Source organism: Muntiacus reevesi, chromosome 4 (genome assembly GCF_963930625.1).
Source record: "Muntiacus reevesi chromosome 4, mMunRee1.1, whole genome shotgun sequence".
In the NCBI taxonomy this organism is placed as follows: Eukaryota; Metazoa; Chordata; class Mammalia; order Artiodactyla; family Cervidae; genus Muntiacus; species Muntiacus reevesi.
The window spans coordinates 40,456,132-40,481,241 of record NC_089252.1 but is presented as its reverse complement, the minus strand read 5'-3'; the positions used below and the strand labels follow the sequence as shown (position 1 = coordinate 40,481,241).

At 45.0% G+C, this 25,110-nt stretch overlaps 1 protein-coding gene across 3 annotated transcripts in view; it reads left to right on the top strand.

Moving 5' to 3' along the window:
• Window positions 1-25,110, top strand: part of PIEZO2 (piezo type mechanosensitive ion channel component 2) — a 246,335-nt gene that overhangs the window by 38,986 nt on the left and 182,239 nt on the right. For all 3 annotated transcript variants that reach the window (XR_010662900.1, XM_065932593.1, XM_065932591.1), the window contains exon 2: window positions 2,328-2,423. Coding sequence is in view for 2 of the 3 variants with exons in the window: in XM_065932593.1 (XP_065788665.1) it covers window positions 2,328-2,423 (96 nt within the window). In the remaining variant the exon portion in view is untranslated. The remainder of the gene's footprint in view (window positions 1-2,327; window positions 2,424-25,110) is intronic.

The following is a 25,110-nucleotide window of genomic DNA, read 5'->3' as shown; positions in this document are numbered from 1 at the left end:
CCACAGTAAATCCCCGAGGCAGAGGACAGGGTTCCAGGTGCCTGCGTGGCCCCTGAGAGGTGTAGGTACGGGCATCTGATAGCTTTTTACAGAGGCAGGGGGTGTGCTCCGTGATTCCAGGTCGTGGACCACGACAACATCACACTGGGTAAGAGAGCGATGCTGTTTACCTTCTGAGGCTTCTCTAGCTTGACTGTGCCTTGCTGACAAGCTCAAAGGCATGTTTTGCCCGTAAGCTCAGGTGACTCCTGGGTGGCAACTTCACACATAAAATAAAGCAGAAAAGTCAGCAATTAGGCCACTGTCATCAATCAGACTGGATAATTTCAGACAAAAATAAACGAAGGAGTTTTAGAAGTGGCTTGATTTTTTTTTTTTTTTTTAATGAAAGTTTGGGTATTAGTCATCTGTTGCTGCATACAAATTACCTAAACATTTAGCAGCTTAAAGCAACAAACCCTGCTGCAGAGTTTCTGGGAATGGGGAATCCAGGAAGGTTCAGCAGGCGCCTCTGGCTTAGGCTCTCATGGGCTGCAGTCAAAGTTGGTCAGGGCAGTCAAGGTCAGTCAGGGTGCAGCCTGTGAGGCCCTCTTCTAGGCTCACCCATCTCCTTTTCTGGTGCAGGCTGGTTGTTGGCTGGAGACCTCGGCTCCTTCCTTTGGAGCCTCTCCTTGGGACAACTTGCAACCCAGTGGCTGGCTCCCCTCAGGGGCCAGGGCTACCCAGGATAGAAGCCCCCAAGAGGGATCCTGGTACTTTCACTGTCTTTGGTCACTCGGAGCCCCAGGTTCAGCCCACTCATGGGAGCAGGGGTCACATATGTATGGATGTGAGAGTTGGACCATAAGGAAAGCTAAGCGTCAAAGAATTGATGCTTTTGAACTGTGGTGTTAGAGAAGACTCTTGAGAGTCCCTTGGACTGCCAGGAGGTCAAACCAGTCAATCCTAAAGGAAATCAGACCTGAATATTCATTGGAAGGACTGATGCTGAAGCTACAGTACTTTGGCCACCTGATGTGACGAACTGACTCACTAGAAAAGACCCTGATGCTGGGAAAGATTGAAGGCAGGAGGAGAAGGGGACAACAGAGTATAAGATGGTTGGATGGCATCACTGACTCCATGGACGTGAGTTTGATCAAACTCTGGGAGTTGGTGATGGACAGGGAAGACTGGTGTGCTGCAGTCCATGGGGTCTCAAAGAGTTGGACACGACTGAGAGATTGAACTGACTACCCTCCTTGGGTCGTCCTTGCCTCTCCTTAAGTGTTTGGGACTTTGTGATAAATAATGGGAACTAAAGGCTCTGCCCTGAGAACCCAGAAGTGGGCTCATTTATCCCTCTTCAGAGTTAGTGTTTGGGAATGTCCTCAGTGTACATATTTCCAGTGTGAACGATTTGATACCTTACAGAACAAGGTTATATAAAACCAAAACAGTGACAAGCATCCTGTGGGAGGAAGGTTCTGGCCCCCTGAGCCCCTGGGGGTTTCCTGGGGATGAGTCAGACAGGTGAGGATGCGGAGTGGAGGCTGCCAGACTTCCTGATGGAGACACAGAAGCGGGACGGGTTCACAGACTCCAACCTCAGCCCGGCCGTGCTTCCTACTCCTGCTGCGTTGTCCTGTGTAGAGAGAATAAAAACAGGATCTGTGCAAGGAGGGTGGTGAGAGAGAGAGGTAATGCACAGATAAGGCTTGACTCGGGGCAACGCTGGTGTGAGCTGACACTGACGTGAACTCGTGTGTCCTGGGCACGTGTCTCCAGAGTAATCTGCCTGAAATGTCTTCTTACCGACGTGGTCAGGGACTAGTGCTGTCAGCTCCACATTCTCTCTGACGAATGTTCATCCCCATACTTCTCCATCCTGTGAATCTGTTCAATGGACAGCGAGTGAGTGGGTCCCTGAGCCTGGGGGCCCATCCTTGTCAGACAGGGTTCCTGAGATAACTGGGGTCGAGCTCGGCCGCAGAGCATTTGACAAAGACTTTATTCTCTCGTTTTTCCCTTCATTCTCACCTCTCCTTCTACCCACAGCCTCCCCTGAACACCTCACATGCTCACAGCCCATTGCCCTGCGTCTCTGCAGTGCTTTTCATCCGTGACAGGTTTCGTGCCTATCACAGGGGTGCTGGTGCTGCCTCCTGGCTAGGTGATGGGAGCACTGTCATTCTCCAATTCTCACCACACTCCGCGTGATGATGGGCACAGATGGATGCGGCTGTGTTTTCTTCCTAAGGGAAGATGGCTGGGGTTGTGTGGCCGCCAGACACCACAATGCCCGAGGCCACCATCACCATCACTAACGCCCTCTTCTCTCCCCACAGCCTGCGCCTTCCGGTACAACGGGCTCTCCTTTGTCTACCTCATCTACCTCCTGCTCATCCCCCTGTTCTCGGAACCGACTAAAGCCACCATGCAAGGTAAGAGCCCCTGGCTCTCTGCTCCAGGGCGGGGTGCATCTGGGGGTCCCTGGGGTGCTATTACCAGAAGGGAGGGATGCCGGTCCAGTGGGGAGCTGGGGCACTTGATGGTGATGCGTTTCTGTCACTTGCAGTTGTTTTTCCCACACATGTTCTATGGCAGGCCTGCATTTGTAGGTTTGCAGAGGGTCTGGAAGGTTCTGGAACTCAACGTGTGGTCATGAAAATGAAGCAGATCTATAGGTTCTCTGTGCTGGGAGTAGGTGGTGGGAAGTGCAGCTAGGACAGGAGCAGGAGGAGGCCTGGGGAGGAAGCTGGTGGTCGTGGCTGCTTCATAGCTGGGATCTGTCACGTGTGCTCCAGTCAGGTACAGAAAGACACAGATTCTAGTGCTAGTTTTTCAAGCGTGTGATTGCAAACCCATAGCTCCTTCCCCGATGCTCTCCAGGAACCTGAAGGCGTAGAGAGAAATAGTGACTCTCTTTCCTGAGGCTCCGATGAAGAAGCTGGTCTGATTTGAAGTTCTTCCACAAAGAGACAAATTAAACTGCACTGAGTTAATCGAATTAATTGTTTTTTTGAAACGATGCCATTATAAGAAATCAGAACTGTGCCCCACGTCTTAGGTGAGAATGATGGCCCTGTGTTTATAGCAAAGGACAGGAAGTCAGGCTTGACATGGGAATGGCCGTGGCTCCATGGTGCCCGCTCACAGTGCTGACTTCTCAGGAAAAGCAGTAAAGTCCTGGTGTAAACAGAGTAGTAAATCATGACTGTCTTTCCTGTCCTCCCCCAACTGTTAAATTGATTGTTCATCCTGATGGTTAGGACTGCAGATGCACTGTTGGTTTTCCTGCCTTAGGAAGAATCTAAATAATAGCTCTTCTAATTCACTTAAATCTTAATACACACAGTGAAGAAGGGCTAGAGAAATGTGAGTCTATACAAATCCTTATCAGACCAAAAATATGTTGTTTACGAGACCCCGCCCACTGCAGCCTCCTTCCTAGAGTCCATCATAAACAAAGACATTTAGATAGCATAGCTTCTGGCCTTGGAACCAAGATGGTAACACACAGGCAACTCCTACCTCATGGCTGGGAGCTCATGTATTAAAGAAAGAAGGTTTCACCTTTAGAATTAAGTGCTTTAGAAATGAGTACCTGTTTGTCCTCAATTAAATGATCTGTTGCTTTTCTGTCAGGGTGTCCCCTTGTTTTATCTGGAACCAGGTCACGGGGTTTCCTTGTCACACTCAGTCATGACGCCTGGCTTTGCTTCTTCCCAAGTGACCCAGCCCTGCTCTGCCCAGGGCCTCAGTCTCTGTGGGGGTGGGCATGTGTAACGTGGCCCACCATCTCTGCCCACGCACAGAGGGGATGACACGGTCAGGAACATAGAGGTGAAGGATGAGATCAGACACGCAGAGCGGTTTTCTGTGTATGGGAAGAAATGTCTGAATCCCCGGAGTGTTGCAGGTCAGAACACAGACGGCATCCTGCACACACACACAGGTGTCTGCCTCCTCCCGCACACACCCCACCCAGCTCAGAGGGGGACCAGCAGCTCAGAGGGAGACCAGCAGCTCAGAGGGAGCCCGCAGGCATCTTTCCAGCTGGTACCCGGGGGCAGGGCTTGGGGTTGTGTGTCTTGTCCTCCCGTCCTTCCTATCTTTCAGCGCCGAGGGACATGGCTGAGATTCACAACCTTATCTATATGCTGTGTCTGGAATCGCACAGGGACTGGAGGGAGGGAGGCCCCACATGGTCTTTATTAACTCACAGGACTCACAGTCTGGCGGTTCTACTTCTGTGATTGGAGGCACCCAGCCCAGGCGTTTCTAGCAGGGCTGTGGTCCAGGGTTCAAGTCACATGGTCCAGGAAGATGCCTGTGTGGCATCCACACAGACAGTGGTGGACCTGGTGGACCTGGAGGGGTGATACTGTGTGTCTTTGCAGAAGTCTCGGGGTCACACACATTCGGCCTTTCAAGTTACTGTTCACACACATTTCTCACAAATGGGTAGGAAGGTCCAGTGTCATGGGCATCTGCTTTGCCTGCCATTCAGGGCCTCTGCAGCACAGAGGCACACACACGTGCATGCACACACGTGCACACATACACACATGTCTACACACATGTGTGCATGCACACATACATACACACTTGCACGCACATGCACACACCCCCACATGCACACATGCACACCCCCCCCCCCCCACATACAACACACAGTCAGGGTTCAGAGGATGGGAACTCTTAGTAAGTCAGTGTGCAAATTGCTTCTCCCTTCTTTCTCCTTGGATTTCTCAGCAGGAGTCAGATGTCAGTATAGTTCAGGCTCAGGGTGGTCTCAGCGAAGCCCCTCTCCTTGGGCTGGGAATCTCCATCCTCCCAACTTTGTCAGCTCCTCAGACATTCTCCTTGTCCCCCATCCACTCAGGTCTCCCCAGAGGCTGAGCCAGAGCCCACTTAGTGCAGTTATTTATGGAGTCCCTCCTTATGCACCATCTTGAAGATGGCAAGGGTTTTGCTCTTTTGTTCGTGACTGTGTTTCCAGGACCGGGGACAGCGCCTGGTGTCTAGCCGTCCGTCCATCAATATTTACAGAATGAATGAATGAGTGCATTTGTTTTCATAGTCTAGAGTTCTTGGCATCTAGGAACTCAGCCCTTGTCCTCTGCTCCCCTCGGCCTCCACGAGAGCAAACGTCGCAGGACAGTTGATCACTCACACCTGTCTCTCCTCTGGAGACAGAAGCTTGGGGGTGGGGTAGTAGGTCCTGGGATGTATGCTACGTTAGATTTACTGGGGGTCAGGGGATTATGAATAATTGAAGAAATCAGAATGATGTATGCTTTCCTTACAACGTTAGGGATTTTATTGTAGCCTAAGATACTGAAGGAAGGCCAGTTTGCTGTTCGCTTGCTGTTTACTTAGCAGTGGGCTTTGCATTTAAATTGAGACTTCACTCCATTAAATAGGAGCTAATATGTAGTTAACTTCAGGTGGCCCAAATATTCCAAGTTGATGAGATATTAAATTCTTTAACTAGACGTGTATGTATTAAGTTCCTTATGTCTATGCATAATGCATATCCCCATTGTGGTGGAACAGTTGGTATTTTGTTTGGATGAACATAAGTGGTAAAATGTATGAGATGTAAAAGTCCGTATACTGTGTATACTCAGCACACACTGACTGATGATAACATGACTGTTATTTTGAAGGATAATGTTATTACTTTGAATATCAGAGTGAGCTGGGTTTAGAAATCTCATTCTCATAGCTAGTCCTAACCTCAAGATATTTCCTAGTGCTCTTTAAATATCAGCTAAGAATTGTGTGATATCCAGGCTTTCTTGTTAACAAGGCCAGGACATACAGGTGCTGTGTAGGTGGTCATGCTCTTAACCCCTGTGTTGTCTGACCCGTGCCCAGGACAGAACACTGTTCTCAGTATTGCAAGCACAGAGGGAAGCCTAATCACTGAATAAATATTTGTTGGCTGATAGATTAACCAGGCCCTGGGCACAAGGATCTGGAGAGATGATATGGGTTTGTTGAGAGGAGATATTTTAATTTGCTTCAGTGCAGATTGATGACACGTGGGTATTATATAGAAAATACATCTTATTGAGTGTGATTGTTTATTTCTTTCAACAAATGTTAATTGAAAGACTGCCCTTCACGAAACACCGTGTTTGGGTTTGTAGAGAATAAAAATGAGAAGAAAACATGGTTCTTCACTGTCGTGGTCTTCCAAGCACGCTGGCTCTTGTGTGTTTCATTGAAGGGTAGCTCTGTCAAAGAAGTTGTGTTTGGAAGCCATGGACTTGTTCCAGTGATGCTATCATTTCTTTAAACCAGTCTCAGATTAATCCTCTGCGGTCTCCTTTGGACTTTGCCTTAAGTAACTTACAAGGTGGCTCAGTAGTGAAGAATCTGCCTGCCGATGCAGGAGACATGGGTTCAATCCCTGAGTTGGGAAGCTCCCCTGGAGGAGAGCAGGGCAACCCACTCCAGTATTCTTGCCTGGGAAATCCCACAGACTGAGGAGCCTGGAGGGCTCCAGCCCATAGGGACACAGAGTTGGACACGACTGAAGTGACTTAGCACACATGCTTGCAGGCTCCATGGTGGCAAGTCACTGTCCTTTTAAGGTGGGTCTGATGTGATAGTATTTTGAGTCAACTTTGATGGGGAAAAAACTGGTGATGAATTAGTTATATCAATTTTAGAAAAGAAAAAAGACAAAACCCAGAGTATTGAGTGTAAAACAGTGCCTGAAGGTCATGCCTCATGATCATTGAGGAGGTTTAAGATTTATTGGATGATACACCCGAGTGACAAAAAATGGAACATCTTTCCGTGATGGGTTCATATGGATGCGTGGATGTATGACACTAAGACGTTGGGCAGAGTGAGATGGGGGAACCAGAAGGCAACATCCTGAAGGAGGTACTGATTAGCTCGATCTACCTGAAGTCTTGACCACAGCCATCAGGCGACTCCTACCTGGCCCAGACCAGAGAGTCAGGTGGTGTGTCTTCAGAGGCCTGGGGACTGAGGGTGCTAAGAGCAGGTCAGTTTCCTATGTGTCAGGAGCTGTGGTGAGTGCTCCCTACACATGACCTCATTTAATTAGAGGGTGGAAAATGATTGATTGAAATGGCAGGAACCCCCCTTCTCTCTGGAATGAAAAAACCCACTGGCTTATAAATCCACTTAACCAGCTAGGAACCTGCATGGTGAAGGGCTGGTGTGATTGCACTCTCTTCCTGCCACGGAGATTGGTGAGACTCAGTCACTTTTAGGACAGTCTAGATTCCTGACTAGTTCCCATCCTACCTCACCAGTCTCCACCGATCAGGGAGTGTTTCCGCTATAAGGCTGGGTCTCACCGTCTGGTTCCACACACCTGATCATACCTTCTTAGATTTTGGTTCTGTAGATGTTCAGAGTCCCGAGTCTTTTTCGGTTGGTTTCAACAGAGTTTTATTTACATCCTTGCGTGCAAGGACAGCTCTTACTTTATCAGTCAAGTGTCCGGGGTCTGGGGTGAGAGCCACAATCTGGTGTGGGATGTGGCCTTTGCTGTAAATCACTCTGTCTCCTTGCTCAGTCCTGCCAGCATCTTGTCTTAGTTCTCCTGCAGGCTGGGGAGGGTAAGAATGTCTTCTCCATTCTTTTTTTTTTTTTTTGGGGAAAATCATTTACTTATTGGGGGCTATTTGAGAAGGAGTTCTCCAAATGTCAAGACTACAATGCTTTTTGGGCAATACTAGTCGTTGACCTGCAGTGAACATATCTTAGAAGCATCAGCATCTAATCAGTTCACAGGTGACATGTTGTGTCTCTCACACACACACACGTGCACACACACACATGCACACACAAACATACTGAAGGACCGGAGACAAGTGTTGTCTATGGTGGGTAATCATTTCTAACTGCAAAGCTGTTGTTTGGTTCAGGGACCCTCAGTCACCAGAAACCTTCTCTGAGATTGAATGACTCATAGGTGGGAACAGAGCCCTGGGGGTGGAGGGGAGGGAAGGGCTTTGGGTACCTGGGTGGGTCTTCCTAGGTCTCCCTGTTCAGTCCCGGAAGCCAGGTCCTTCTGAAGCAGGTAAAGCTCACATGAGGGTCCCGACCTGGCTGAGGCAGTCAGGTTGCCAAAGGAAACCAAAAGGACCAAACTTGCAGGATATGCCCTCCAAATATTTTTCAACATGTGGTTTTTGTGGAGAAGATTTTCTCCTTTTGTTAAAGGGGTGGGTTTCTAAATTTTTTTTTTCCTACATAACTTTTCTGTATTTTTTTGAGCAAGGTAGCAATTTCCCTGCTGTGTTTGCTTATGTTTACAATGACTCAAAAGTCATTAAAAAGGTCTTTTTCTTGTAATTTGGATCTCTTTCAACATTTGGGAGGAGGATAGCATTAGAAGGTGGGTGGTCAAAGAGAGGCTTCATTGTGCTTTGAGGACAAAGGTGAGCAATTTAGCAGGTCAGGTTCATTTTCGTAAACTGTTAAAGTTTTTCGAAAATAATAGGGAAAAATATTTTATTCTCTTCAGCTCTGAACAGGGTCCTAGTTTAAGAGGAAATTGTAATCATCATAGGATAGTGTGTGTGTGTGTGTGTGTGTGTGTGTGTGTGTGTGTGTGTGTGTGTGTGTGTGTGTGTGTTGTGAAGTAATCACCAGAAGGCCTCATCCTCATGTTCTGACCCAGGAAACACTTTACCAGAGTCACTGAAGGCTCCTGAGAAAAGAAAAATGTTGCTGCATTTGCTGATGTGAAGAGGCAGAGTGGCCTGTAACTTGTAAAGCTGTGTTTAGACGTCAGAGAGGAAATAGTAGCAGATATTTTAAACTGCTGGCATCTGGTTTTTGTTAAAAACACAGTTACTCTTTATACCATTAAGCTTATTATTACTGTGGTTTATTATGTCATCATAAAACAAAAGGCAAGGAAATATTTAATTGAGCAAATTATTTGGGGGTAAGTGCTTTATTATCAATATTAGCTCAACCAAACAGAATGCTACCAGAATTTTGAATAAATTAATGGTAAGACTTTTAGGTTATTTTATCTCTTCTTTTTTGGGGGGTGGTTATTTTGAATTTGGCAAAGAGCATTCAGTGACACAGAACTTTCAGGCACACATATAATTCTCATCTCAGGAAACATGGGGTCATATTATTATATGAGTCAGGAGATGTTCTCAGAAGTCCTTAACTTTGCACTTTATTTGGCTGTGATCAACCAAATTTGCAGTATGACCTCACCTGTGATTTAGGTGCTGTTCATCATGACAAGGTCGGGGGTGGGTGAGGGGCCTGAATTGGATGTCAGTTTGATTCAAGCTGGAAATGACTCTTCTTTTGCTTATTCACCTGACGGGCACACACTGGTGCCCGGTATCAGCGCTGTCCCGGGCATTTGGACACTAAGAAATAGCACAGGGTGTGCATGAACAACGTGATCCTGGGCGGCAGCCTGCTTCAGTTCCCAGGGTCTTGGTTTCCCCCCATGTTGAGTCCACCTGCTGGTCCTGGACAGAACACCAAGTCATCTGCTGTGGAGTTAAGTTCTTGGATACTGTGTCCTGTGCTTGTGCTGAATAAATGGTTAAAGAGCTCAGAGGAGGAGGTCATCCCTTTTACTTGAAAAATGTATCTTCTCTTTGAAAGGGTTCAACTGATTTGATTTGCTTCTCTGTGTATCTGGAGTCCATTTGCTTCAGTTTTGAAGCTGATTTACTTCACAGTCTGGACGAGACTAATTTTTGATGGATTGACTTGTTAGAGTCTAGGCTTTGCTTTGCGTGTAACTATTTCTCTTAAACAGACCCACGTATGTTTGCATAGATTCATACAAAAGAACCCTTTCAGATGAAGACTTACATTTATGTTTCAAGCAGTGCTAATTGCTAATTGGAAGAACCACTAGGTAACATATGCAGGCAGACGCCAGGCAGCTCCCCCAAGCTTTCTACACCTCATTGAGTCCTCCCAACACCCCATGAAATAGGAATCCATAGTATTTTACAGAAAAGGAAGCTGAGAAACACACAGAGGTTCATGAATAATTCCTGAAATGAACATTAAAAAAAATTGATCCAATAAGTGAAAGCTTCTAAAATAAATAATTCAGTTACCAACCCAGGCATTTCCCACATTCTACTGGTTTTATTATAAAATTAATACAGAGTGAAAATAAGTGGAGAGATTTTTGCATATAATCAGCTGCCTTGTGACAATGTAAGTGGACGGTTATTGTACTGCAAACACCATTTAGGATATTTTCTCAGCATTCAGCAGAGAAGAGGATCCCAAAGATATTTTTTCTGAATGCTTAAAAGTTATTCATTTATCATGAGTTGACTAAAAGGCCATTCACATTTCTTTATCTCATTCTATAGATTATGTTGTGTATAGACATCTAAGAGAGAGTCACTAAAGGCGGGTCATCTAAGAGCCTCTGACACAGGGTCCTGGCCAAGAGAGTGTGTGAAGCCTGAATTCTGACCCCTGTTTTGCTGACCAAGAAAAAAAAAATACTCCAGTACAGGATTGTGTGCTTCCGGGGGAAGGGGTCCCATGGGGGAGGCGGCAGCAGTGGTCCTGCAGGGAAAAGGAGAGAGCACAGAAAAGGCATGTTTTACAGCAACACACAGGCTCCTGAAGGTGACCCATTTGTTTACTCAATGCAATCCCATCAACTCCCCTCCTGACCCCCCAGCATCCTTGAGATGAGCCCTGAGTGACCACCAGGCAGCGATTAGCCTGTAAGTTCCTGCTTCCTCTCCCCAGAGACACCCAGCTACTCCGAGGCCGCAGAGATCCATCACCGCTTCATCTCAGTGGAGACACAGAGGCAAGTGGAGGAAGGGCTAATGGCCAGGCCGGGTCTGGACAGCAGAGCGATGGGCACCATAGCTACGGGACCAGGTCTTCCGGTCCCAGAAGTTGTACCGCTCTGCTTTTCCTCTGTTTCTCAATTACTTGCTTGCGGACTGTGCAATAGGTGAGGATTAATCATCTCTTTGCCACCAGGCTCATTCAACGGCCAGCTTATTGGAAAGGTGTGATCGTGCATGCCGGCTGTGCTGGCTGCTTGTTCATGAAGGTGAGAGTGAAGCAAACACTTGTCCATCAGAGGAGCTGACAATGTGATGGGGGCTGGTGGGCTGCGTCTGTCTGTAGGTGGCAGGGTTCTCTGTCATTCAGTCAGATGCTGCTCATCAAATATTCAGCAGCCAGGGCATTTGTAAAGGCCTCTCGTGGGCCCACGCACAAGCCAAAGGGAGCCAGAGGCCAGGCTTCTGGATATGGGGCTGGGCTTGGATTTTTGTTTGGAAATGAGACACTGACTTGTTGCATTGAAGGAGGTGGGTGGGGGGTAGTTACCTGGGGAATTAAATATATTTGTGGTCCAGAATTTTGCTGTTGTTTGGACTCTGTATGTAATGCTCCGACAAGAATCCGAATTAACAAGTCCCCTGTATTAATTCTGGGGACCACCTGTCGCAGGAAGATAGACCTATGCTGAGTGGGGGGCCAGAGGAAGTGTCGATTCATTCCTTCCTTCATGCATTCAGTCATTTGACAAATATTGATGAGGCATTTACTCTTTATAAATAACATGTTGAGAACTGGCAATACCACAGAGAACAAAAGTAAACATGGCTCCAAAATCCAGAAATTTACTCTCCAGTTGGTAATACAAAAGGATGTTTAATTTTTTAGAATAGGTTGATTCTTATCATTGGCAGGTTTTGTGTTTGTTAATTCATCTACCTGCTAAAATTCATTTGTGACCCCCAAGTGACGCTCACAGCGCTTTCATGGTCATTGGTGCACCCTTGAGGAGTGGCAGGAAATTGGAGTTACCAGTCGTGCATGTGCGGCTGAGGAAGGTCAAGACCAGGTCTCCTTTGGGTTCAGCTCAGACTGTGAACAGGACACTAGTTAGTGGCACACGTACCACATTTTTGTTCTTTGTGTTGGCGATATTGCTGCTTAAAATGTCCTCAAGTGCACTGCACTTCCTGAGCTCAGGAAGGATGGACATATGATTATACAGTCCCACTCCTGGACATATATTTGGAGAAAACTCTAATTCGGAAGGATACATGCACCCCAGTGTTCATAGCAGCACTGTTTACAGTGGCCAGGACATGGGAGCAACCATAATGTCCATTGACAGATGAATAGATAAAGAAGATCTGGTATGTACACATAGTGTAATATTACTCAGCCATAAAAAAGAATGAAATAGTGCCATTTTCAGCAACATGGATGGACCTAGAGATTACCATACTAAGTGAAGTAAGTCACACAAAGATAAATATCATATGATATCACTTATGTGTAGAATTGAAAGAAATGATACAAATGAACTTATTTATAAAACAAAAAAAGATTCACAGACATGGACAAAAAACTATGGTTATCACAGGGAAAGAGGATCAGGAAGGGATGGATTAGGAGTTTGGGATTAGCAGATAAAAACTGCTATATATAAAACAGATGAACAACAAAGACCTACTCTATAGCACAGGGAAATCTATTTAATATCTTGTGATAACCTGTAATAGAAAATAATCTGAAAATAATATAATATATATCAATATTTATATTGATACATATGTGAATTCAGTTTTTTAAAATGAAACAAAAAGGAGGCTGGGATATGCCTTGTGAGGAAAATACATTTATCAGAGAGACTACATTCAAGCAGGAATTACAGTACTGTTGGCTGTGAGTTCAATGTTGATAAATCTGCAATAGGTATTGAATAAGGCGTCTCTAAACAGGTTACATATTGATCGGTTGGTGAAAATGTTGTAACCAGAGGCTTCCAGGATCCTACTGTGTTTCCCCAAGGACCTGTGGTCAGTATTATCCACTCAGTGTTCAGGGCATCATCACTGAGCGTCACTGCCACAAGCAACAAGAGGTGTGTGTGTGTGTGTGTGTGTGTGTGTGTGCATGCTCAGTCACACAGTCATGTACAACTCTTTGCAACCCCGTAGAGTGCAGCCCACCAGTCTCCTCTGTCCACGGGATTTCCCAGGCAAAAATACTGGAATGTGTTGCCATTTCCTACTCCAGGAGATCTTTCAACCCAGGGATTGAACCTGTGTCTCTTGCATCTCCTCCACTGGCAAGCGGATTCTTTACCACTAGTGCCATTTGGGAAGCCCTGATGAGAGTTAAATGTCTATGTTTTGCGCTGGAATGTGGGGCTCAGGGTTGACCCGAATGAACACACATTAAGACTCTCGGGGGCGATGGTTACAGGATGCCCAGCAATGCCTTCCTCCTTAAGGACCGAGTTTCTCCTGGAGAGAACATAGATGTGTGAACAGTCACCATCTGCCAGGAGCTCAGAATATGGCCCCACTACCAGGACAGTGGGACCTGGTTGGAATGAGGAGGAGACACTCTTTCTGCTCAGTTTCAGGTTATAACTTAAAAAAATTTTTTTTTGGAGTACAGTTGCTTCACAGTGTCGTGTTAGTTTCTATTGTACAGCAGTGAATCAGCTGTATGTATGCATACAGCCCCTCTTTTTTGGATTTCCTTTCCATTTCGGGGACCTCAGAGCACTGGGTAGAGGTCCCCGTGCAACAGGCAAGTTATAATTTTTGATGCGGCTGAATTTTGCACAAAGTGTCAATATAGATGTTGAGTGTGGAGATGTTACTGTGTCAAGAATTACATGAAGGTATAACAAGTAGATGAGTTCCTCATAGGCTGTTTTACTCAGTTCTCTAGATTTTAGAACAGTTATGTATTTTTAAGTGGTATTCAAGCAATTCAGTAATATGTACTTATTCTCACATTAAGAAGATCCATACAATTCACGGAGCAGGAAAATGAACAAATTTAGTCTAAACACAAAAAAACCACAGATGCGGGCAAATAATGTGGTAAAATAAACAATGACGAACATCAGATTTCCTCCAGTTCCAACTATTTAGTTTAAAAATCCACTGACCTTTAGCAACAATTAGAGTGAGTGTCTGGATCTCAGGAGGGGTTCTGTATGCTGTTCGCTCTGAAATCGCATCTTTGTTCCTCCGTGGGTCGAGGGCCATGAGGCCCAGTCGCCCCCCCTCTATTCTGTGTGGGCCTCCCAGCTCCTGCAGTTGGTCATCTTGTTCTTTCTCCTCCATCTTGGAGCCTCGGGATTGAATTTGGGGAGCATGTGAGTTGTATCTGATCTCCAAGTGCCCATATGTGCCTGTACCTCACCATTCAGGTTCCCACTGGCCAGTCACCCCAGAGGATTGGGGGCAGTGATTAGAGTAATTTAATTGAAGATAAACCATTCAGTGATTCAGCTTTCCCACCTGCCATGGACCATCCAAATACCAACAGCAGATTCCTCCTCCCCCGTTCCCATGTCTTCAGAAGACACCCCCGGTTCTGGGCTGTGTGATGTGGTCCAGTCCATCCAGAGAAGATTCTGTTTCCACCAGAGGGAGCCGCTTTGTCCAAAACGGCTACAACTGTGGCATTTCAGGGCCTTTTAGGCAGTTCCCATTAACCCCACTTACTTGGCCTCATTGATACCATTTTTCCTATTAAGAAAAAGTAATTTTAAGTAACTATTTATTATGAGTGCTGTTTGAATTTAAGTTATGAAAAACAAGCATTTTGGGGAAAGGAAACTGATGGAATCCAATCAAACATCCTAGAAAGGAAAGTAGCCCCAAGTGCAAGAGCTTAATGTGAAACCAAAACACACTTTTCACTTCCACAATGAGGTTCATTTGGGAGTAGAGCTCCGAGGGTAGGAGAAAACATTTCAGAAAGGGAAGTACCCTATCCCAAGTATGGAGTTAGGAAGTAATTTATATAAGCACATAGGTAAGAGTAGACGATACATTTTCTATATGAACAATGCAGTCCTGAGCATCTCAATGTTCCAGTCAAGTCCTCTCAAGCTCTCACTCAGGAATGGCAGCAAAACTTCCAGGGAGGTAACTAACTTAATGACACCATAGACACGAGACACAGTTATCTCATCAATAGTGGTGATGATGGTTACCTGCTCACTGTATTCTTAGGATACCCATCATCTCTGAAGTCTTTACTGGAGATTTTCTAAGTTAGGACTCAGGATACAAAGAAATGTAAATAAGTCAAAGTCTCTAAATTCAAGGAGTTTCCCATCTAACCCTGAGATTATACTTGGAAATTAAGAGTCAATGGATAAGTGTGAGATATGTCAATAATATGATGAATATGATGAATAACAGCACAAGTAGCTAAAGTTTGAGATATTAGTCGCTCAGTAGTGTCCTACTCTTTGCAACCCCATGGACTGTAGCCCGCCAGGCTCCTCTGTCCATGGAATTCTACAGGCAAGAATACTGGAGTGGGTAGCCATTCCCTTTTCCAGGGGATCTCCCTGACCCAGTGATTGAACCCAGATATCCTGCATTGTAGGCAGATTCCTTACTGTCTGAGCCACCATGATATAAATGATATATAAATGTATATTATATATTCTGTAACTAAAGAGGATGGGAGGGCAGTTCCTGAAAGCTCTGATTTTACTTGGGTGTCATTGATTTGTAGTCTGTTTTTCAGACAGTGTTTGGCCAACAACTCTGTGTGTTTTTGTGGTGTCTTCTGAAATGTGCAAGCAAGGCCACGCCATCTGGGTGGGATGAACATGTGACTCTTCAGGTGGCAGTTTATCCGAGGCTGTTGGATTTGTGAGGCTCTCTGTTAAAGGGTCCGAGTCTGTGCATCTTGGGGCGGGGGTTGGGGGGTTAATGCAATTGTACTTCCTGTTTGTAATAAAGCATCAGGAAGAGATATCCTTGGGGGATCTTAACATATCAAATACTTTAGCTGGTTTTTGCTAAGTTTTGATCCTGAAAGTGTGTGTGTGTGTGTGTGTGTGTGTGTGTGTGTGTGTGTGTGTGTGGGAGTGTGTTAGCATCATTTTCATTCATCAATTTCATTTCAAACTACCGCAGGGGGTTATTTATGTCCAGTAAAGGAGAAGAAAGGACAGAATGAGTTAGGAGAACTCAGAACATTCGCCTGAATGTTTGCAAGGAGTGAAGTAACATAAAACCAGATGGTTGGGGCATCACAGAAACTTCCCCAAAGCAGCCTGGGTTTTCAAGAAGTCTGTTAAAATGATGTCTCTGCCCTATCCTGGAACTTGGCACTGCTTTTTCCCCCTTCTGCCTATAGAAAGTTTCATTTGTGGGAAGAAGTCCAGTCAGTACCTGGCTGTTACATTCCGCAGAGCGTGTGTTCCCGCCACCTAATCCGTGCCCAGCAGCCCGGCCCCTGTGCCTGTTTGCAGACCGTGCCGGGTGCTTTATGACTCTAAGTGTCCAAGGGTATTTCCTTCCCACTTCCTTTCTTTCTTTTCTTAACTTCCCTCCTCCATTCTTTTCATCTTCACTGTGAAATCCTGCAGACAGTGTGAGTCTTGAGAGGACTAATTTTATGAATCAGTTGTGCTATAGACAATGCCCCCCTGGGTCTGGTATTTTGTGTAAGAACTCACTTATACATCCACTTCTGGTCAAGTCTGCAGTGGTGTTGGTCATGATCCTTACTGTCTTTTCTATTATCTTCAGGAAATGGAAAAAAAAATTGAAAAGTTAATCATTGCCCTTTATAATTTCTTTTTAAATTTACTTTTTATTTTATATTGGAGCATAGTTGGTTTACAGTGTCAGTGTTAGTTTCAGGTGTAGAGGAGATTGATTCAGTTATACATATACGCTTGTTCATTCTTTTGTCAGATTCTGTTCCCTGTATAGGTTATTACAGACTATTGAGCAGAGTTCCCTGTGCTAAACAGGAGGTCCTTGTTCACTATCACTATCTATTTTATATATAGTAGCTTGCATTTGTTAACCCCAGTCTCCCAATTTATCCCCCCCTACCTTTCCCTTTTGGTAGCCATACGTTTTTGAAGTCTATAATTTCTAAAAGCATCATGTGTGATCTAATTTGTCTGTCTCAACTGTACCTAAGGGTTACATGGAGCTCATTTTCATTCTTTTCTATTGCATTTTATAAATGAAGAAATTGAAGCTGCACAATTCATCTAAAGCACCACCAATAAGAAGTGGCAGAGCCAACAGAGGCACCCATGTTTTGGATTCTGATTCTGGGTTCTTCCTTAACTACCGTGTTGCTAGGTAACCACAGTGCGATGCCCCCTCCCCCATAGGTGCAGTCCAGTCCTCATGCAGGAGGTTTTCATTCAGAGAACTGCATCCCAGAGCTCATGAGTGTGGAAAATGGTGGAGGAAAAGGCGAAATGGGATTGGGCCTAAACTTTTGGAAGGGAGAGTCTGAAATCAGGGCCCTGGCTTACACTTGCCAGGGGCATACTTACCTTTTAATTTCCTGTCATTAAATAAGTTAAAAATCAGGGAAAGAAAGTACACCTTAGACATAATACTGCCAGCTCAGCGGTTTGAAGGTTTGTGGTTCTTCTCTGCAAGTATTTTACATTATCCAAATATAACTTGATGAATTCTGTGTGAATAGGTGGTATGGTTTTTATGGCTATGCTGCTTTATAGTAAATCTGGAGAAGAATAAAGTTATACAGAAGCTAAGATGCCAAGGACCTCTTACCGTATTTGAGCTGATGAAAATCAAGTGTGATGCTGTCTGTCGTATTTTTACTTCTCACCCAGTTTTATTTATTCATGTATTTTGCAAACTGAAGTTTAGTTGATTTACAGTATTTTAGGTGTACAGGAAGGTTTATATATGTATGGGCTTTACTGGTGGCCCAAACAGTAAAGAATCTGCCTGCAATGTGGGAGACCTGGGTTTGATCCCTGGGCTGGGAAGATTCCCTGGAGAAGGGAATGGCAAGCCACTCCAGTATTCTTGCCTAGAAAATTCCATGGACAGAGGAACCTGCTGGGCTACAGTCCCTGGGGTTGCAAAGAGTCGGACATGATTGAGTGATTAAAACCACTCCCAAACCAGATCTGAAAGAGACACGTGCACCCCAATGTTCATCGCAGCACTGTTTATAATAGCCAGGACATGGAAGCAACCTAGATGCCCATCAGCAGATGAATGGATAAGGAAGCTGTGGTACATATACACCATGGAATATTACTCAGCCGTTAGAAAGAATTCATTTGAATCAGTTCTAATGAGATGGATGAAACTGGAGCCCATTATACAGAGTGAAGTAAACCAGAAAGATAAAGAACATTACAGCATACTAACACATATATATGGAATTTAGAAATATGGTAATGATAACCCTATATGCAAAACAGAAGAAGAGACACAGAAGTACAGAACAAACTTTTGAACTCTGTGGGAGAAGGTGAGGGTGGGATGTTTCGAAAGAACAGCATGTATATTATCTATGGTGAAACAGATCACCAGCCCAGGTGGGATGCATGAGTCAAGTGCTTGGGCCTGGTGCACTGGGAAGACCCAGAGGAATCGGGTGGAGAGGGAGGTGGGAGGGGGGATCGGGATGGGGAATACGTGTAACTCTATGGCTGATTCATATCAATGTATGACAAAACCCACTGGAAAAAAAAATAAAAAAAAAACTGAAAAAAAAAAAAACCACTCCCACCACCCATCATGATAGATATGTATGATATTACATATTCAGATCCTTTTTCATTACAGATTATTACAGGATATTGAATACAGTTCCCTGTGCTGTACAGTAGGTTCTTGTTTATCTATTTTATATATAGGAGTGTGTATCTATTAACCCCAAGTTCTGGATTTATTCCCTCTTCTCTTTCCCCCTTGGTAACCATTAGTTTGTTTTCTGTGTCTCTGAGTTTGTTTTATAAAAAAGTTCATTTGTATCATTTTTTTAGATTCCATATAGAGGTGATATCATATGATGTTTGTCTCTTTCTTTCTGACTTACTTCATTTAGTATGATAACCTCCAGGTCCATCCATGTTGCTGCAACTGGCATTATTTCATTTTTTTTAAATGCCTGGATAATATTCCATTGTGTATATGTATCATATCTTCTTTATTCATTCATCTGACCATAGACATTTAGATTGTTTGTCTATCTTGGCTAATGTAATTTTTTAAATATTGTGCATGTGTCTTTTTGAATTTTAGTTTTCATCTTTTCCAGACACATGCCCAGGAGTGGGGTTGTTGGATCATATGATAGCTGTATTTTGAGTTTTTGAGGAACTTATATACTGTTCTCCATAGTTGTTGCACCGATTTACATTCCCACCAACAGTGTAGGAGAGTTCCCTTCTCTCCACATTCTCTCCAGCATTTATTATTTGCAGGCTTTTTGATGATGGCCATTCTGGTGGGAGTGAGGTGATACCTCATTGTAATTTTGATTTGCATTTCTCTAATAATTAGCAACATCGAGCATTTTTCATGTGCCTATTGTCTGCTTGTCTTTTTTTTTTTTTTTTTGCATGTCTTCTTTGGAGAAATGTCTGTTTAGGTCATCTGCCCATATTTTGATTGTTTTTTTTTTATATTGAGCTATATGAGCTGTTTTTATATTTTGGAAATTAATTTTATTGTTACTTTCTCCCAACTTATTCCATAAAGCAGACTTAATAGAACGATACTGGTTACACTAGTGAAACCAGTGCCGTCAAGTTTATCAGAAGTTTTATAATAGCTTACTGTCTATCTATCCACCTAATAACATATAGCATGATACAGAGCATAGGAAAAAAAAAATACACCTGGAATAAAATGAATTCCAAAGGTTCTGCGGAATTTAGCAGGGGTGGAGTCACAGAAAAGTCCAAGCACTGAAGCAGCCAAGTCCAAGAGGGAGGTCATCACATGAAGAATTTGGAGCCCATGAGATAAAAACCAGTAGGCTTCTCAGAAGCAGAGCGAGTCTTACTGCTGCAGCTTGGAGTCGGTTCCACTTACTCAGCCTCAGGAAGAGGACGCCGAGAGAGGCCGCGAGCCCCGCACTACCAGTTGCTTCGGCAAGTGAAAGAACCGCAGTTATTTCCTCGCTTATCTCATCCACAGGGTGAAACCCAGTTTCTGCAGTGCAACAAAGGGATGCGTTTGCTTCAGGCCGAGGCGCTCAGTGTGACATCTGAGCCTGGACCTCCAGGTGGCCCTGATTGTCCGCACCAGGGGCTGTTTCTGACCCTTCCTGACAGCGCCTAGCCTTGCTGGAGCCCCGCCTGTGCTCTGAGGCTGAGCTGCAGATGTGGACTTCTCACTCACACGCAGGGGTTGGAGGGCAGCTGTTGAGTTTCTGCCCCTGACAGATGTCTGGACCACAGATGTTACTGCTGCTCCTAGGAAAACCCCATGGGCTTTTAGGTCGGGGCATTGGTGCATGCCTTGTTAGTTCTCTTATTTACAGGTGTGTGTTGCACCCGTGTCGCACAGGAACTGAGTTTTGGAGACACTGATTCCTCATCATTCTCTCACCTTTAAAGCCTATGTGGACCTTCTTCAGGCACAAAAATGACATCCTGTTCATACTGGAGGTCTTTGGTGTTCTTTCTACTTCCTGATCAGGTTTCCCTGGTGGCTCAGCAGTAAAGAATCTGCCTGCAATGCAGAAGATGCAGGAGACATGGGTTCGATCCCTGGGTCGGGAAGATCCCCTGGAGGAGGGCATGGCAACCCACTCCAGTATTCTTGTCTGGAGAGTTCCATGGACAGAGGAGCCTGCTGGTCTACAGTTCATGGCGTTGCAAAGAGTCGGACATGACTGAAGTGACTGAGCACACATACAAGCTGACTCTGATGCTCATCACACTGGATCTGCTTGGTGACAGGTGAGACCTGTGCACAGACCCCAAGTCACATCTGTGTTCAGTTGTTGGAAGGGAGGGGATCCCCCACTAGCCAGGACCCCTCACCTGTCAGAGTCAGCCCCAAAATCTAAACTCACGGTGGCTGAGTGTCCAGACTTGGGAAGTGCATGAACTTGAAATCAGATCTACATCCACTACTGACCAGCTTAGAGTGTGGTGGTCACTCAGTACCTCTGCACCTTGGTTTTCTTGTCTGTACGATGGAGGTAGGATCAGTGCCGGCTGGGGGCTGCCAAGAGCGACTGGGAGCTGGGCTCAGAGGCGGTGGGCAGAGACTGTCAGCTGTTTGACCAGGTGGAAGGATGGCAGGTGTGCTGGTCACTTGTGCCCCATCCCCACGTACTTGCCCTGCGGGGAACAGAGAGTTGAGTGCTGTCCTGGCTGAGAATGGCTGGACTTCTCCTCTCTCCTCTGAGTCACCAGGATGGTCCTGCTCAGACTTCTGTGGGCTCTGTGGGAGTGACTTAATGGCCAGGCTCCAAAGGGTTCTTGAATGTCTGACTTCAGAGCATCTAAGGTGGGTGGTCTGCAAGAGTAGCCTTTCTGTAGACAACTCCAGGTCTCAGGCATGTACACTTCACACACACACATGCACATACATGTGTGTACATATATACTTCTGCTTATGTGCATTACTGTTTTAAAATTGAAAGACACTTGCCTTCTGGCTTCGAGCATACTATCCTTTTCAAGGACACACACCCATATTTGTATCTCAACATCCTCCCAGCAGCATCAGTGTGTTTGACCCTGATGTTCTTAGACCAGCCTGTGGCCAAAGTCTATACACTTGTTCTGGGCCAGTCTGAGAATAGTTCCCTGCACCAGGGCAGCTGGGCTGATGCTCAGCATGTCCTATTCCCAGGTGAGATAAAGGATATAATGGGCGGATGCTATTACCTCTGTCTGCAGACATGGAAATGAACAGCCTGAGCGGTGTAAGTGGCATTTATTCCTTTGCAGAAATCCCTGTGGCCTCATTAAGAGATCCCCGAGCTTCATTTGTTTCAAATGTAGTCCTCTGTCCTTTAGACTGTCCTGGAGACCTGAAGATCCACAATGGGACAGAAGGCGCTCAGCCGCTATGTTCATTTGGGTTTACATTTCCACCATTCATGAAGTTTTTCACTTCATTGGTTTGTTGTTCAGATTAAAATCAGATAATTAATGTCAGGTATGCCTGGCACAAGACAGATTCCCAAAAGTGTAAGTTCTTGTGATTATTATTGTATCATTATTAGAGTTAACTGTAAAGATGTGTGTGTGTGTGTGTGTGTGAAAGAGAGAGAGTGTTGTCTTTGCATCTGGGAGATGTGATGTAAGGATAATGAGTCGGGCTAATGTTCAGCTGGAATGCACCTGTGCAGTCTATTGGATTACAGATTGTATGAAAACACACCTGATAGGCTAATAAATAGCCACCACCCTGAGCTTGCCACCCACTCGCTCGCCCCGGTCCCCTACTACCCCAATGTCCCAGCTCCCGCTCCTCCTCCAAGACCATGACATTATGATACAGTGACGAACTGGTTACACCTGACTCACCTGATCGCCCCCAGAACCTGCCCCAGCAACACAACTGGCCTTGGTTCTGAGTAGTTGCTGTGTACATCAGTTGGTTGGTTGGTTGGTTGGTTTAGTCACTACATCATGTCTGACTCTTGCGACTCCACAGACTGTAGCCTGCCAGGCTCCTCTGTCCATGGGATTCTCCAGATGAGAATACGGAGTGCATTGCCATTTCCTTCTTCATGTGTCAGTCAGGCTGTTAGCTAAATAACTTGAATATTATTTCTGGAAAAACTATAAGAATAGTACAACTTAAATATCACTTTTGTGAAGATTGTTAAAATATTAAACTAGTATGATCCCAGAGTCATAAAATTTAGTTATATTTTAAGAAATTTCAGGACAATTAAAAAATCTTTAGCAGTATTCGACATTTATTTCTGCTAAGAATTAAGAATGGAATATATCTTTAAAAATCGTGATGCATGAAATTAATTTGGGGAGGGGACAAAAAACGAGCTTACTCAAGATCCTGACAGGACAGTTAAAAAAAAATTACAAAAGCAAGGTTTTGTTGCCCAGTTCTATTTGAGATGGATCCTCAAATCCTGCTAAGTAACGATGCATTTTGCAGTGACCAGAACTAAACCCAAGTTAACAAAAATGTGATTATTTACTGAAATACCATTTTCTCGATGCTCATCTTTATGGAATCATTTCTAGAGTGTGTGCAGCCCTGGGTGAGAGCTCCCCAAGGATTTGTAAGTGGCAGCACCAGCCCTGCCTGCTCCTCGCCGAGGACCCAGAGGAGACCAGAGGTTCTGTGAGGTTCTGTAAGAACCCAGAGGTTCTGTGCTGACCTTCTCATACACTGTTTTTAAGAAAAGAGACCTCACTAGTGAAACTGTCTTCTTAACAATTATTTTAAAATCTATTCTGGGGTTAAAAAGAAAAAAAATTACCCCTCTCAAATGGAAAAACCACTTACCAAGTTATAAACTGAAATTTCAGTATTGAACTGAAGCTCTAAATGACACATCAAGGCCACTGTCCATCTTGGAGTTATGCTGAATGGCCATTTTCAGTTCATGTTAATGATTTTTGCATTTATTTGTACAGCATAATTGTGAAAGGATACCCCACATGGAACTCAAACCCCCCTGAACTCCCATTCATCCATCAACCAATTACCTGAGGCAAACGTTTAAATTAAATTCGCTCCAGTTTTTTTTTTTTTTAAAGATACCAACACTGCTTTCTGAAGGAAACCATACAAATAAATATGAATTTGCTGGTGATTGCAGATGACTTTTAGGTGTAGTTCTCATGCAAAGCCTGTATTGTCTTGAAAATTAAATTTATGCTTTCGAATTATGGTGCTGGAGAAGACTCTTGAGAGTCCCTTGAACAGCAAGGAGATCAAACCAGTCAATCCTAAAGGAAATCAACTCTGAATATTCACTGTAAGGATTGAATATTCACTAAAGGACTGAAAAGGCCTTGATGCTGGGAGAGATTGGGGGGAGGAGGAGAAGGGGGAAACATGAGATGCTTGGATGGCATCACTGACTCAGTGGACATGAATTTGAGCAAACTCTGGGAAACCTGGCGTGGTAGAGTCCGTGGGGTCACAAAGAGTTGGACACGACTGAGCAACTGAACAACAGCAAAATTTTCTTCTGTCAATTTGATTCCTTTTTTTTTTTTTTTTTTTAACCTCTTGAACCTTGTTACTGGAGCTCCCAGCAGGACCATGACTGCCTGGCGGCCCCCAGGGTCTACATGGCTGGTGGGTTCCCTCTCACACTAGAATGGGAACCCAGAGCTCAAGGGCACAGCTGCTCCTTCTGTTCCCTCCTCCCAAATGCTGTTCCCTTCATCTCTCCAAGTCTCACCCACACTCCCGGGTCTATTCAGATCCCCTGGATCCCGAGAATTCTGCACCGGCTTTAGTTATTTGGAGTCTGTCTCCATTATCAGTGTGAGGCGGGGCTTCTGCTGCTCTGCACACAGCCTGGCAGTGGATGGTGCTGCAGTCTTTCCTGCATGTTGGTCGTATGTCACTGAATAGCCTTGGAGCACTCTTGGGCAGAGTCAAATCTGGTGACTATAAATCCTGGACAAAACTTGGAAAGGGCTCCCATCAGCTTGAGGGCTGCCAGAGGCACTTCTGACAATTCTTTGCAGGGCAGAGGTCTTTCCTGTTTCTCTTTCTCGAGGCTGGTTCAACTCCACACTCATTTAATTGATGCTTCTCCCCCTATCCTGTCTGGGAGCTGACAGTCCAGAGCTGAATGTGTAGTCTGTGTTCCAAGCCTCTTATGGGTTAGTGGGGGGAGACGGATACATCAACAGATAATACATAATACGTAATATCGTGGCAGGGCTTGGGAGAGGGTGTTGGAGAAACAAACAGAAATTGGCATCTGAGCCTCTAGGAATTTAGAGGAAGTATGTTCCAGATGGGGTAGGGGGCAGCCTGCAAGGCCCAGCGTGGTCTGTCTGCATCCCTGGCCAGTCCACTCAGGCCGTAAATATTTCCTCTGAAACAACAAATGCTGATCCTGCCTTATTTATCTCCTGTAAGATTTGTGAGGCTCAAAAATAACAAAAAGGTACATATTTAATAGATAGCTTACTACTTAAATGACACTCCTTCCAGAGTGTTATATATTTTAATTGCAGCTGAAAACGACACAGATAGTTGGTTGTCATCTCCATTGTGCTGATGGGGACTTTGGTCAGAGAGAGCTTGAGTTCTCACCACCCTTGTATAAAGGAGCTGAAAACCTGGCACTGGTGTGCAGTGGCCCCCCACCCCGAGAAACCCCTCTTAGACC